Source organism: Zalophus californianus, chromosome 6 (assembly GCF_009762305.2).
Source record: "Zalophus californianus isolate mZalCal1 chromosome 6, mZalCal1.pri.v2, whole genome shotgun sequence".
Lineage (NCBI taxonomy): Eukaryota > Metazoa > Chordata > Mammalia > Carnivora > Otariidae > Zalophus > Zalophus californianus.
Genome location: NC_045600.1, coordinates 39,960,813 through 39,974,164, shown reverse-complemented (window position 1 = coordinate 39,974,164; position 13,352 = coordinate 39,960,813). Strand labels below are relative to the sequence as shown.

Below are 13,352 nucleotides of genomic sequence, written 5' to 3'. Positions count from 1 at the left end.
AAGACAATTATCATATGATCTCACTGATATGCGGAATTTAAGAAACAAGGCAGAGGATCATAGGGGAAGAGAGGAAAAAATGAAACAAGATGAAATCAGAGGAGACAAACCATAAGAGACTCTTAATCTTAGGGAATAAACTGAGGGCTGCTGGAGGGGAGGGGGGTGAGGAGATGGGGTGGCTGGTGATGGACATTGGGGAGGGTATGTGCTATGGTGAGTGCTGGGTGTTGTATAAGACTGATGAATCACAGACCTGTACCCCTGAAACAAATAGTACATTATATTTTAATTTTAAAAATAAAAATAATAAAAAAATAAATAAAATAAAATATAAAAAAATTTAAAAAGAAGTTTATGGAAGGATTTATATCACTTTCAAGTTTTTAAGAAACTACCTAAAATATCTGCATCAACGCCAGTTTTACTACTTTTCAGTGACTTCCATCAATAACCCAAAGGAGCATATACCAAGTTGGGACGGCACCCTCTGGTCCTGGAGACAGGAACAAAGTGAGCTCTTGGTCTCAGGCTTCCTAGCCTGTCCTCGGAAGACTGTCTCTTAGAAATTTTGCATTTTCTGGCCATCCCACAAGAAGAGAGGGAGAAGGTTTTACATTTAGTAACATTTATTTATGCATTCAGTATCAAGTACATAAGTGCAAATATCCAGAGTCCATAATTAGGTCCATCAGGAACTACAGAGAAAGTAATACAAATTGTAATAAAGTTAACATGCTGGTACTTTTTACCATACATGTAAATCAGCCTGTCAGTCCCACACAACAAAAGTACTGCATGGTTTTTTTTGGGGGGAGAGGGGTTATTCATTTATTTAATTATTTTAAGTTATACAAAACTGATTACCAGAAGTACGGTCGACTGTTTTTATTTTTATGTTGTGTGTTGGAAAAACACTAAAACATCAGTCTACAATTCTATATATTGTTATTAAAGATGAATCCAACCAGCAACCCAAGGACATGTAAGCGGTTTCCACTACTGCATCGGGGCACTCGGCAGGAAAGGCCTAGCCACGGGGGACATTAGAAGCTACAAAAGCATTGCAGAGAGGAGGAAGAGAACACCGAAGAAGAAAAAATAAGTTGGGCTCTCACCATCATGCACTTTTTTTTTTTTAGCAACACAAAATTAAAACCACATCTAATACACTTTTCTCTATACTTTAGTGCTTGACACAAGTGACTCAAATATCCTAAGAGTACAGCTGTTTTCTAGGAATAGCCTAAAAACAGCTGTTGAAAGTTTGTCTCTAAGATGATGGTAGTGGGGGGAGAAACAATCAATTTGCAGTAACATGTAAGAACAGAGCTGTTACCACTCCAGACATTCTGGTTCGTGTCCAGTCCCCGGGGGGATATCGATTTACTCAGCATGCCTTTTAGCGCCTGGGATTTTAGCCTGAATCCTGAAAAAAGATAATATCAAAAAACGGTAAGTCACAAGTGTCATTAAGGAAATCATTCTGTGACTTCAGTGTGTGTTGTTGCTTTAACTGGCTAGCTGACCAAATAGTTTAATATTCCAAAAGATACAATAGCAAAGTAGGAGTGTCTACGAACACATTTCTAGGCAGCAATAGAGACCCATTTCCGTGCGTCAAACTGAGACCCAGAAATGACTGGGACAGGCTCCATCTATCTACTCTGCATAGAGAAGGCAGTGGTACTGAGCTCTTCCTGTCCTGGTCTAGGACTGTCCTCTACATTCCTCTTCAACCGATCTCTAGGCAGTAATAGCAGGATGATGAGGATGATGATGATGATGCCTAGTATTTACTGAGAATGTCTTATGTCCAAGTCAGAGTACTTGACAGACATTATCTCATTTACTCCCCAACAACCTTAAGAGTTAAGTATTAACATTCCCAGTGTACAGATAAGGAAACAGGTTCACAGAGTCAAATAACATTTATGATGAACTCATATAGGTGAAAATGCCAGAAATGCACTCAGACTAGCCTGATTCCAAAGATCATGTTCTTAAGTGTTTCACTAAAATGATGTGAGTTCCCGTGCTGGGAATTACTCTAACATGGAGTCAGAATTTCAGAGGCAAAGGAGGCTTTAGAGGTAAGATTCCACCAAGAAATTTCCTTCAAAATTTAGTGTCAGGCAAAACAGGTTCTCTTGAAGAACTTCTGTTTCCTCCTTTCTGATAATGAGACCTGTGTAACCTAACTAGTTTCTCTTTTTGCTCTAGCTACTGAGAAGCTCAGAGCCAAATCTGAATAAAGCTCAATTACAGAAACCATGGTAGTTCTCATGGATAATGTTTTCTTTCTTTTCCTTTTCACAGTCCTGATTGCCAATTTTAATTTAACAATTGCATTGTACATGTATGTTCATACACTGTGTGTTCGTTGTCTTCTCTCCTTTCTCTCCATTTTAACGGGCCTAGACCCTTATCACTTTCTGTGAATTATGATCACCTCCTAGCCAATCTGATTGCCACGTCTCCACTCCCCAGTTCAACTCTCCTCCCATTAGATTGTCATCATGATCTGTGCAAAACACAGCTCTGATTACATCACCCTGGCATAAAAACAGTAGGTGCTGGCCATTTCCTGTTGGGGCAGAGTCACTCCTTAGAGCATTTGACACTTGACCTCAGCCTCTTTTTCTAGACTCTTTCCAGTTGATCTTTCTACTCATTTAAGCTTTAGACACAATGGTTGACTCACTGTTTCCTACATGACCTACACTTTCTTTCTTCTTCCTGCAGTGTCTTTCCCCTCATCACCCACCTGGTGAATGTTCAGCCCTCCTTCAGGGTTGCTATAGACGGAATGTTTGTGTCTCCCGTCCCAAATTCATACGTTGAAACTTAACCCCCAATGTTTTGGTATTAGGAAGTGAGGCCTTTCGGAGGTGATGAGGTCATGAGGGTGGAGCCTTCATGAATAGGATTAATGTCCAGTAAAAGAGACCCCAGAGAGCTCCCTTCCACTTCTACCACGTGAGGACACAGCGAGAAGTCTGTAAGCTGGAAGAGGGTCCTGGCCAGAGCCTGACCATGTGGGCACTCTGATCTTGGACCTCCAGGGTCCAGAACTGTGAGAAATAAATTGGTGTTGCTTATAAGCCACCCAGTCTATGGTACTGTGTTATAGGGGCTGAGCTCAGTAAGACAAAGGCTTTCATTTTAGTGAGGATTTAGTGTCATTTCCATTATCCCCTCAGGCAGGAACAGTTATTTCCTTACCTCCCTGACATTCCCATTTTATACAACTCCACTGCAGTTCTTCTATCGGCTTATACTTATTTCTTTACAGTTTTGTCCGCACCGAGAGGCTGAGAGCTGCGCTAGGGTGGGGGTCATCCCATTCATCTTTATACCCTCTGGGCCTGTTACATGCAGGACCTGGGACATCACAGGTATGGCTCTTTTTGGAACCAACTGATCAATCAATGAAATAAAAAATTAATAGATATGATTTGTTCAAGATCCCCAAATGAAGTATTGGACAACTTAGGACTAGAATTTTTATCTTCTAGTTTCTAAGCTCCTATTCTGGTGTTTTGCTGTGCTCTTGTTCTGGTGTTGCTCTAGTTCCCCCCAAAACACAGCTCTAATTGCCAAAAAGTCACCTGGGGAGTTCATTATAGTTTCCAGGTCCCCAATGCTAGAAATTCTAATTCTATAGGTCTGTTTTAGGAATCTGCGAACTGGGGTCTTTACCAGTTTCCCCCGGTTCTGGCACCACCAACTTTCATACTAACCATGCTGCCGTTTCTTAATACAAAATAACCAATACTTGAGCTTCAATTTGTTGATTTTCATTAGGTCTTAGTTGCATTTGGGTTCAAGGTGATAATTTCAGGCATTTTTAAATGTGCTGTAGATCTGATCTAGATCCAAGTTCACCATGAATTTAAGAGGAAGAATATGAAGAGTACACAGTAAAAACCAAAAACCTTTATATACTTTAGGAGAGAACCATAACTGATGATATGCAAATCAAATACCAGAAGAACTTTAAAGTGGTTGTTTTGTTTTTGTTTTGTTTTACACATCTTTGGCTGTCTAAAATACTTCCTTCTAATTCTGACCACCGCTCAGGTCCAGCCACGTGATTCTAAGATTATGAGAGGGAGTTTGTGTCAACAAGTCTAGCCCTTTCATGGCATGTATTTCCAGTGGGAGCCTAGGTCAGCTTTTGATGAAAATAAAATTGTTAATAAAATAACATAAAAACTATCATTTTAGATGGATTTACAAACACTAATTACAAGCACTAATTTAATTTAGATTTACAATTTAATACAATTTACTAATTTAATTTAGATTTACAAACACTAATTTAAGTGTTATGGAAAACTAAGATTAATGTCCACGTTAGCTGTGGCTTCTTACAACTGGAATTTTTATCTTTCCTTCAACCCATCTTGTTCTTGGACATGAGTCAGTTCCCAGATAGAACTTAACGTCATTCACTCATTAAAACTCATTCATCATGATACCTAAAGTAAACCACTGACAGCTTTATTTAATTGAGAGTTTTAAAATGTATACTTATTTTCTGAAGTAATATGATTGGGAAAGATGTGGAATACATGACTCAAATAAGTGAATGATCATAAATCAATTTCCTATTTTATTATCCCTTTATTACCTCTCTCTAATCCCCACAAACACCTGCCTAAGGCAGTCTCTCCTTTTTAGGAATTGCTCGATGTAACTTACTTTGCCACAACAGCATTTATGTGAGTCCTCACAAGTCCCAGATATTGGTCAATCTGTGCCTACAAAGAGGAAGAAATCATGAGCACATCCAAAGGTCACAAGGTCAAAATTTAAGGTGAATATCTGACATCATGAAGGACTTACCTGGTGCTTAACATACACTACAGGTAGAGTAAACATTGAAACCACAGCTGGGATGAAAAACAAATACAGTATTAAAATTCTGAGAGTTATCAGTGAGAATAAGCTTTTAGATACATTTTTATATAATTATGTGATCTTATAGCATTATTTTATAGCAGCTAGCACTTTAGCTAAAAGACGGAAGGGCGGTCCATAAGGAAAATAAAGGGATGGTGAGCCTTTTACAGATATTAAGCCATTATTCCTGGAATGAGGGTGGACTGAACCCTCCCATGATAAAAATTAATTTCTGTCCATAACTGCCTGTTGCAAACAGATATTGACTGGAAACCAAATAAACCTAGTTGTGCTTGAAGAGGGAAAAAAAAAATACTTCAGACTAAGGAATTCATTATTAATGTGTGATATATATTATACTCTCCAACTGAACTATGACGGTCAGAGAAATGCCCTGTACTATGTGGCGTCTGTTCCTAGGAACCTATGACAACACACTCAGAGGTAAGAGCCTAGGAAGCTCCATGCTGACAGAACGTGTGAAAGAAGACATAACATGCTCATCTGTCCTTACCCATGAGCAGCAGGGTGAGCCCGTTGAAGAGAGCGCCAACGTAAGTCAGGAGCCACATCAGAACTGCAAACTGAAGAACAAAATGATTATCAGAGCTTCTAAAACCATTCGTGACAGATGAGAGTCTTATTTCATTGACTTTTTTTAGATTAAAATTGGGGGGAAAATACACCATGGTTTCAGTAGGAAATGTAAGCATTAAATTCTCATCACAGAATTACTGAAAGAGGATCCAGTCTTCACTCCTCTCAGAACCCTTTGGATCTCTTTGTTAGAAGATTTGAAGGACTCAATGAAATAATAAGATGGGGGTCAGCAAACTATTGGCCCTTGGCCTGTTTTTTTCGGGCCCGTGAGTTAAGAATGAATTTTATATTTTTAAATGGCTGAATAAAATCAACGCAAGAAATAACATTATGTGATATGTAAAAATGATATGAAATGCAATTTTCAGTGTTGATAAATAAAGTTTTATTGGCACACAGCCGCAGTCATTCATTTATGCATTGTGTTTGGCTGCTTTCCTGCTATGATGGCAAAGCTGAGTAGCTGGGACAGAGATTCAGGCATGCAAAGCCTGAAGTATTTACTATACGGCCCTTTACAAATAAGGATTGCTGACCTCTGCTCTAGCCCATTCTTTTTACATTACACATACAAATAGAAACATCACTTGAAAAGCCCTAGGGTAAGTAATTACAATCTCCCTGGTATCTCTCTCTAGTCATTACTTGGAAAGATGTTCTTCCAGGAAAGCATCTTCAGGGGCCAGGCCACGTTACTCACTTTTCCTTCTGCCCTTCCTTCAAAAGTCGCTGGGAAGCCCCTGCTACAAGACCCCTCCCAGCGTGTACAAAGCGTTCTGGGAGCATGGGAAACCCATAACAACCTCGCTCGGGCCCGGCTGGCTCATGATTTGCTGACTTCAGGTTTCTACATATACCGCAGGGTAGGAAAAGCAGTGTGTTCGAAGAATCCTGGAAGTTCAGTGAGAGTGCCAGGAGTAACACTAGGTGTCTGAGGTCCTCTGCTTCAGACGCTCCGTCTCACAGCCCACACTACGTAAGGACTCTCACACGTCTCACCATTAGCAGAGTCCAGAGTTTCTTTCAATGAAAAAAGCACAGAAGTTTTTCACATTCCCCAAACTAGTTTTTTTTTAATTAAATTTAGGAAATTGGCTGAGGAATTGAAAATGGTAAGGACGGACCACCTGGTGTGTTGTAAAAAGTACAGAATTAGAAGCTGTGTGGCCCTCGGTTTGATCCCGGCTCTGCCAGTGACTCACTGGGCAACCTCAGGCAAGTGTCTTAGGCTCTCTGCGCCACAGTTTTGGCATCTCTAAGATGAGGGGATTGGACTGGATGAGCTCCACGGGACTGTAGAGCTGGAGGTTTTCTCACTCTAGAATGCAATTAGCACTTGCTTCTTATTCTCTAGTCTGTGGTGGTTTACAGTATACCTTTAGGGAGAAAGAAACTTAAGACCGCCAACTGAATGGCATAAGCAACCGTACTTTTAGGGAATCCACCAGGTCCTGGACAAGGAAGAGCCTCCTCAGTTCTTTAAGCGTGTTGTTCACATAGAATTGCAGGCAGTCTGTGTACTTCTGGATCTGCTCCTGAGAAAGGGTGATCTCGAGCTCCAAGTAGGTCCTGTCAAGAAGCCATCCCCACAGAGAGCTCCATCAGAGGTAATCTCCAAACAACTGAGTTTTCCTTCTCCCACTCTGAACACAGCCGGGTCACCTCTGGGGGCTGCAGGGCACCCCACACACCCACCACCAGCGCCCGGGGGAACCTGGGAATCATGGCTGTTAGTGGTGCGCTCTATTTCTATGTCCCTGAGACAGCATGACAGTAGTAGCTGATAATTCAGAGCAACTGGCTGGAAGCAGAGAAAAGTCAGCCCCAAATCAGCTCATTTGCTGAATTCTCCAGACATCCCTGGCCCACTAGGTAGCTGTGAAAGTCCTTATTTCTTCTTGGCTGAATGGAGAGGGATTATCTTTTTAAATAATTGAGGTATCTGAAAATCCTAGCTGCCAATTATTGTTCATTATCAAAACTTTAATATTCCATGTTTAAATTTTGGAAAATACTTCCAGGTTTTAGGTAGAGAGCTCTGAAAACTCAAGTGACCTGGGCTATATTCAAAAGCTCACTGTTTCTACTAAGAGCAATATTTTTAGTGACCGCATTTTTCAATTTTTCAAACGATGACATGTGATTATGGTTAGATAAACCAGGCTCCTCAAATAGTCCATCCTCCTGTTTGGCCATGCTCCCTACAGAGGGTCCATCTTCCCTTCCTTCTGCCCTCCCCCAATTCTAAGACAGCACCACATCACCTACCTAGAAGATATTTCTAGAGTTCTTACAGTGGTTACCTAACTCTGTAAATTGAGATGAAAAAAAAAGTAAAGTAGCATTTTGGTTTGAATTTTAGAGAGTCTACACTGAAATCTTATGGCTTTCATACTCTTTAGGAAAAAAACAGAAAAATGCTGATTTGTCTAGATAGTAAGTTTTGAGCCAAAATGTACTCTGAGTCAGATAATTCTTTTTACTGATAAAAATAACTCAACCAAAGGAAAGTTTTTTATTGTGTCTCCTAAAGGAAGATAAAGTAGTTGAGCTAATTGAACGTGATGGTCTTGGGGGCCAAGAATGTGAAAGAAACTAGCCTTCCTTGGATGGCAGAGGGCAGAGGCTGGGGCAGAGGAAGACTCTGAAGATGGGAACCCTGGTCACTGGCTGGGACCACTGAAGGAGGCATGACCTAACCCTGGTATGAAGACTCTCCACTTCGCTTCTCTCACCTTCCCGGGTGGGAACTTGGATAGCCAAGTTTATAGCCCAGAACACCCGTTAACTCTGCATTAGAAGAAGGCCCAATACATCTCAAGGGCAAGAATGCTTAGACTGTAACTGTTTAACACCGAGGCCAGGAACCAGAGGCTGGGAAGGGAGGTCTGATACGCAGCTTTTTCCCTTTCTGTCAGTAAGTCCCTGTGACACAGGCATCTTTCCCCCTTTTAAGAGGCTGGGGTCCTAAGGCCTTCATTCTGCTGACCGGTGAGGGTGAGCCAGGGAGGATTCAGAGGCCTCCTGGTAATTGACTGACTCTGGCCTAGAACCATCTGCCGCAGCATCTGCAAGTCTCAGAACTGTCCCTCCGTTCCAGGAGCGGAAACCACCCGTAGTGCAGCCCGCACTCTGGGGCCAGCACCAGGGGGACAGGTGGACCTGCCAGTCAGTGAGTGCTGCAATGCCCCGGGCTCCCAAGCCAGAGTCGGGACATAACTTGGGGTGGAGTGGGTGCCGTGCAGCTGACAGCTCTGCCCCATTTCATTCGTCCTTTTATTATATTGCCTTAAAAAAAAAATCCTCCCTTGCAACTGATGAATCACTAAACTCCACCTCTGAAACTAATAATACACTCTATGTTAATTAATTGAATTTAAATAAAATGAAAAAAAAAAACAAAACAAAATTCTTCCTTTTCAATGTTCATTCCAGTCAGATTTCCCCAGTATAAAAATTTAGAGAAGCGTACATTATAAGACTGTTCATGAACCTTGCACCCCTCAGAAAGTTGGCCCTGTGGTATTAAACTTCCAGAGTATATATATATAAATATAAAAATCCAAACACCCTAGTCCTGACTCTACGCTGGTTACTGGCCATGTAACTTTGGGCAAGTCACTTTGCTTCTTAGAATCTGTTTTCCCACCTGTAAAGAGAGATTACACTGCCCTGCCTTCTTCACAGGGTTGGGAGGATTTACTGTTGACCACTCCTTAAATTATAAAACACTGTACCCATATAATGGATTATGATTGCTATTAGTAATAATTAAGTATAAAAATATTAATATCATATGTAAACTTATGTTAAATACGTATATTAATTCATTTGTGGTCATGAAAATAGAAAAACTCAATACAGCAATAAGTGTCACAACAGGGATAACCGAGGGCGTTTTGGAAATTCACCAGAAATATTAGCTATTAAAAGTCAGGGCATTCAAGGGACTCTGAGACTCTGAGAGGTCTGTCGGTTCCCAGTAATGCATCACCCAAACGCCCAGGAGCTGAAACAGAGTCAGGGGGCAGGGGTCCCGTGAGAGGCTGGGCAAGGGCTGGTCCGGCAGGGACACTCACTTGAAAGGGTGGCCCTCGTCGGTTTTCTGCACAGCTTGTAAGACAGACTTGTAGATGCGGAAACTGATGGTGGCGGAGAGCGCGGCAAGGGCCAAGTAGGCCACGACACTCACGACGCTGAACTGGGTCAGGGAGAAGAGCAACAGCAGAAAGCTCCCGAACACGATCCCGGTCTGCTTGATGTCCCGCCAGTACAGCAGGTCAATAGCTGTGGAGAGGAGACAACCCCCCCCCAGCCCACAGACACACTTAACGCCCGCAGTGCCACTGGGGGGCTGCCGTGGGGCTCATTCCACAAAGCTGTGGTCACTGCACGTCCTCACCTGGCCTTTGGGTTCTCAAACACAAGTGAGTAGACACAGGGCTTTCGCCAGAGCACTCACTGTCATTGTATTTGTCTTCGCAGGACTCTTTTCCATCCCTGAGGATGGTTCATAAATTCACAGAGAAAAAAAGGCTGTTGAATCTCCCACGACCGTACCTCTATGAGTGTGTCTCACTGGGCTACACCATCTGTGACTTTGAAACAAAACGGAAAGTACAGAGGACTCGGAGCACCTGTTCTGTTCCTGTGGATGGCACTGACTGAGTGCATCTTGGTGCCCTGCTGGCAAATTTCATGCCTCAGTGGTGGCCTAGAGGTGTGTATCTCAGTCCATACACATGTCCCTGCTGCTGAGAAGGGGCAGCAATGATGGAAACAGAGGTTCTGGAGAAGTGGTACTTTCGGAAGCATGGCAGTGGGTTCAGAGACCCAGCCAATGCCAAAGGTTTTAAAAACACGGCCCTCCTCCAAAACAAGCAACACTGAAAAGTTAGTAGCTGTCTCACGAGTCCCTGGAGCTGACATTTGGATTAAACCATTTTGTACAGCATAATCTATTCGCTCACCTTTTGTGACTTAAAAATCTGGAATACAGCTTTAAAATCTGCAGCACATTTCTCATTTAGTTATCTTCCTCTTCACTTAGAAACAAAAAAAATTAAGTTCAAAAGAACAAAGCCATGGTGCTTCAAATATGATACATAATGTAAGTATTTTCAATATTCTAGTCACCAGATTATGAAAAAGGCATAGAAGCCTTGCTGAAGAATGTATGCCAATTTATTCTCCACTTAGGCAAGTCACAAATGTTTTTTTGAATTAAGATATAATTGACATCTAACATGGTACAAGTCTAAGGTGTATGACATGTTGATTGGATATATTTATATATTGTAATATGACTGCTACCAGAGCACTAAACTAACACCTCTGTCATAGCACATAACTATCATTTCTTTTGTGGTGAGAACATTTAGGATCAAGTCTCTTAGCAACTTTGAAGTTTATAATATAGTATTGTTAGTCATAATCACTATGCTGTACATTAGGTCTCCAGAATTTATTTACCTTCTAGTTGTAAGTTCATACCCTTTGACCAACAACATCTCCCCAGGTCCCCCCCCCCCCCCGCCCCCCGCCATCTAAGCCTGGTAACCACCATTCTCCTGTTTCTATGAATTCAGCTATTTTAGATTCCACCTATAAACGAGATCATACCCATATTTGTTTTTCTCTTTTTTTCACTTAGTAATGACCTCAAGGTCATCCAACCATGTTGTTGCAACAAATGGTCTTTATAGAATGTTACGTCGACAAGTTTTCAGAAAAAGAAGACACAAAATTCCCGTCTTGCAACCGAATGAAAATGGCAGCTGCTTACGCCGCCAGCTTCCTGTGCAGGGCACGGAGACGCAGCTGGTTTACAGAATTGGATACCAGTCATTTGCTCAAGGAGAATGAAGGTAACCAGGTTGAAGATAGCAGGGGACTGCTCCCGTCATACTCAGGTATGTAACTAACTGAAGGAGCAGTATCGAAAAGGTCACATAGCCCGTGACAACCCTCTGATGCTGTAGAGGGGAGATAAGGAGTGTGGCCGAGCACAGGATGCACCCTTGGCTTCAGTCTTCCCCCAGGCTGGCTGGAGAGTAAATCAGGGACTGAAGGGGTGGGGTGGGGGCTCTTTTAAACCCGGCTGAGGATCCCTCAGCAAGCTGAAGCTAGAGAGAGAATTTACTTTTGAGCTGATCTGTCATCCATCCCCACCTACTCCTCACCTACCTGGTCCACCAATGACATGAAGGCACAAGATTGCAGTAGTCTGCCATTTGGCTGGGGGCAAAAATTTGTTCTTTTTCTCTTAGAACACTTTTGCATAGGAAGTAGAGGGCAGAATCACAAGCATGTTTTGGTGTGAAACAAAGATTCTTTTTTCTCTTTTGAGTGGGGCTGGTTCTACAAGTAGGTTTCTAGGGGCAAAGGAAAAGCAAGGCTGCTCTAAAGCCTCTCTCTTCTCCCCGCCCCAATCACCAGTCACACTGACGGACATTCTACTATTAGAAATTCAGTCCTTTAGAGTAACCCTTTTTATCTTTTTTTTTAATTGCAAAGGGGATAATGCAATAAAGATTGGCTTGTCATTAACAACAAAGTACAAAGGCGTTCCCCAAATGATTTTTGTTTTAGAAGAGCTGGTTGAGAACAGAGCACTAAGGTAATAATCCTTTCAGGTGGAGAAGAGGGATCTTTTAGAAGACACGACACAAGACACCCCCGGGCCTCTGAGGGTAGGCGACAGAAGAAGGAGAAGAAGGGGTCCCCACAGAAGCCTAGTGCTCCCTGTGGTTGAGTGGATTTGGAGCAACAAATGGAAGTAAGCCTAGGCCTATGTCCAGACCAGCAGGGCTAAAGGGCCTGGGGAACTGGAACCTCCTAGATTTATTCTGTTTCATGTAGGGGAGGGCGGGGTGGAGAATAAAAAGACAAAAACACCACCATTATCTGCAATGTTGCCTCTTCCCCATTTTGTTCATTTATTCAGTATTTATTGAGCAAGAACTTTTGTCTAAGGGCCAGGCTTTGTGCCAGGTGGTGCCAGGGATATCAAAATTAATGAATTGTTTAAAAAAAGAAACCCCCCACACAAATAAGTTGTAATCTTCTGTTTTATGACACCCACAGAGTCACATGGCAGAAACGTTTAGAAACAAATACATTATAAGACAGCATGATTTGTGCTAAAGGGGGCACTCCTTAGTGCTAGAGAAAGTGGGCTTACCCACCTCTGAGATGATGTGAAGGGGCACGGGAGACTCTACAGGAAGTTTTCAGGCAAAGAAAACATAAAATCTGCTACTACCGAGTGAACCCCCACTTGAATTACTTAACACTTGTTAAAAATGGTGTACCTGTCTAGAAAAGCCTTCTGAATCTCTGGATACCTATTCAAACAGCCTGAGAATGACAGGTACCAGGCAGGGGCTTTATGAGAAGAAACTATGGGCAGAAAGCGTGGACTGTCGGCTAAACAACAGTAGTTTGGTGTAGTTATTATACAACAGGTGTTTCGATCAATGTATTAAGATTGCTGGGGGTTTCTAATGAGGAGGTTAACAAAAGATTCATCTTACAACATCAATGGGATGTTTATTCTGGGTACTTTGTGACACGGTAATCTATTTACATAGATTCTGGGAAATGTTCAAAGCACTTTTAGACATTACCACATTTAACTTCATAATCAACTCCACTGGATAGCTATATAACAGGTATAACAGATGAAGAAGCTAACAGTTAAGAAATCTGTCTTATGGGAGTGAGTTAATGGGAGTTAATGGGAGAAGATCAAACCCTAAGTTTGAGGCTTCCTCCAAAATAATAAAAGTTGCCTCTCCCACATTACGTGGTTATAGGTTGAATGTTCCCCGAAGCATGCAAAA

The 13,352-nt window shown here is 42.0% G+C and overlaps 1 protein-coding gene across 4 annotated transcripts in view; it reads right to left on the bottom strand.

The window, feature by feature from the left end:
- Positions 1 to 611: 611 nt before the first annotated feature.
- The window catches only part of RTN1 (reticulon 1), a 215,647-nt gene continuing 202,906 nt past the window's right edge, over positions 612 to 13,352 (bottom strand). For all 4 annotated transcript variants that reach the window (XM_035727868.1, XM_035727871.1, XM_035727869.1 and 1 more), the window contains 6 exons: positions 9,588 to 9,795; positions 6,939 to 7,077; positions 5,423 to 5,492; positions 4,852 to 4,898; positions 4,708 to 4,766; positions 612 to 1,429 (listed from right to left, as the gene is read on the bottom strand). In XM_035727868.1, coding sequence (XP_035583761.1) covers positions 1,387 to 1,429; positions 4,708 to 4,766; positions 4,852 to 4,898; positions 5,423 to 5,492; positions 6,939 to 7,077; positions 9,588 to 9,795 — 566 coding nt within the window. In that variant the 3' untranslated portion in view covers positions 612 to 1,386. The remainder of the gene's footprint in view (positions 1,430 to 4,707; positions 4,767 to 4,851; positions 4,899 to 5,422; positions 5,493 to 6,938; positions 7,078 to 9,587; positions 9,796 to 13,352) is intronic.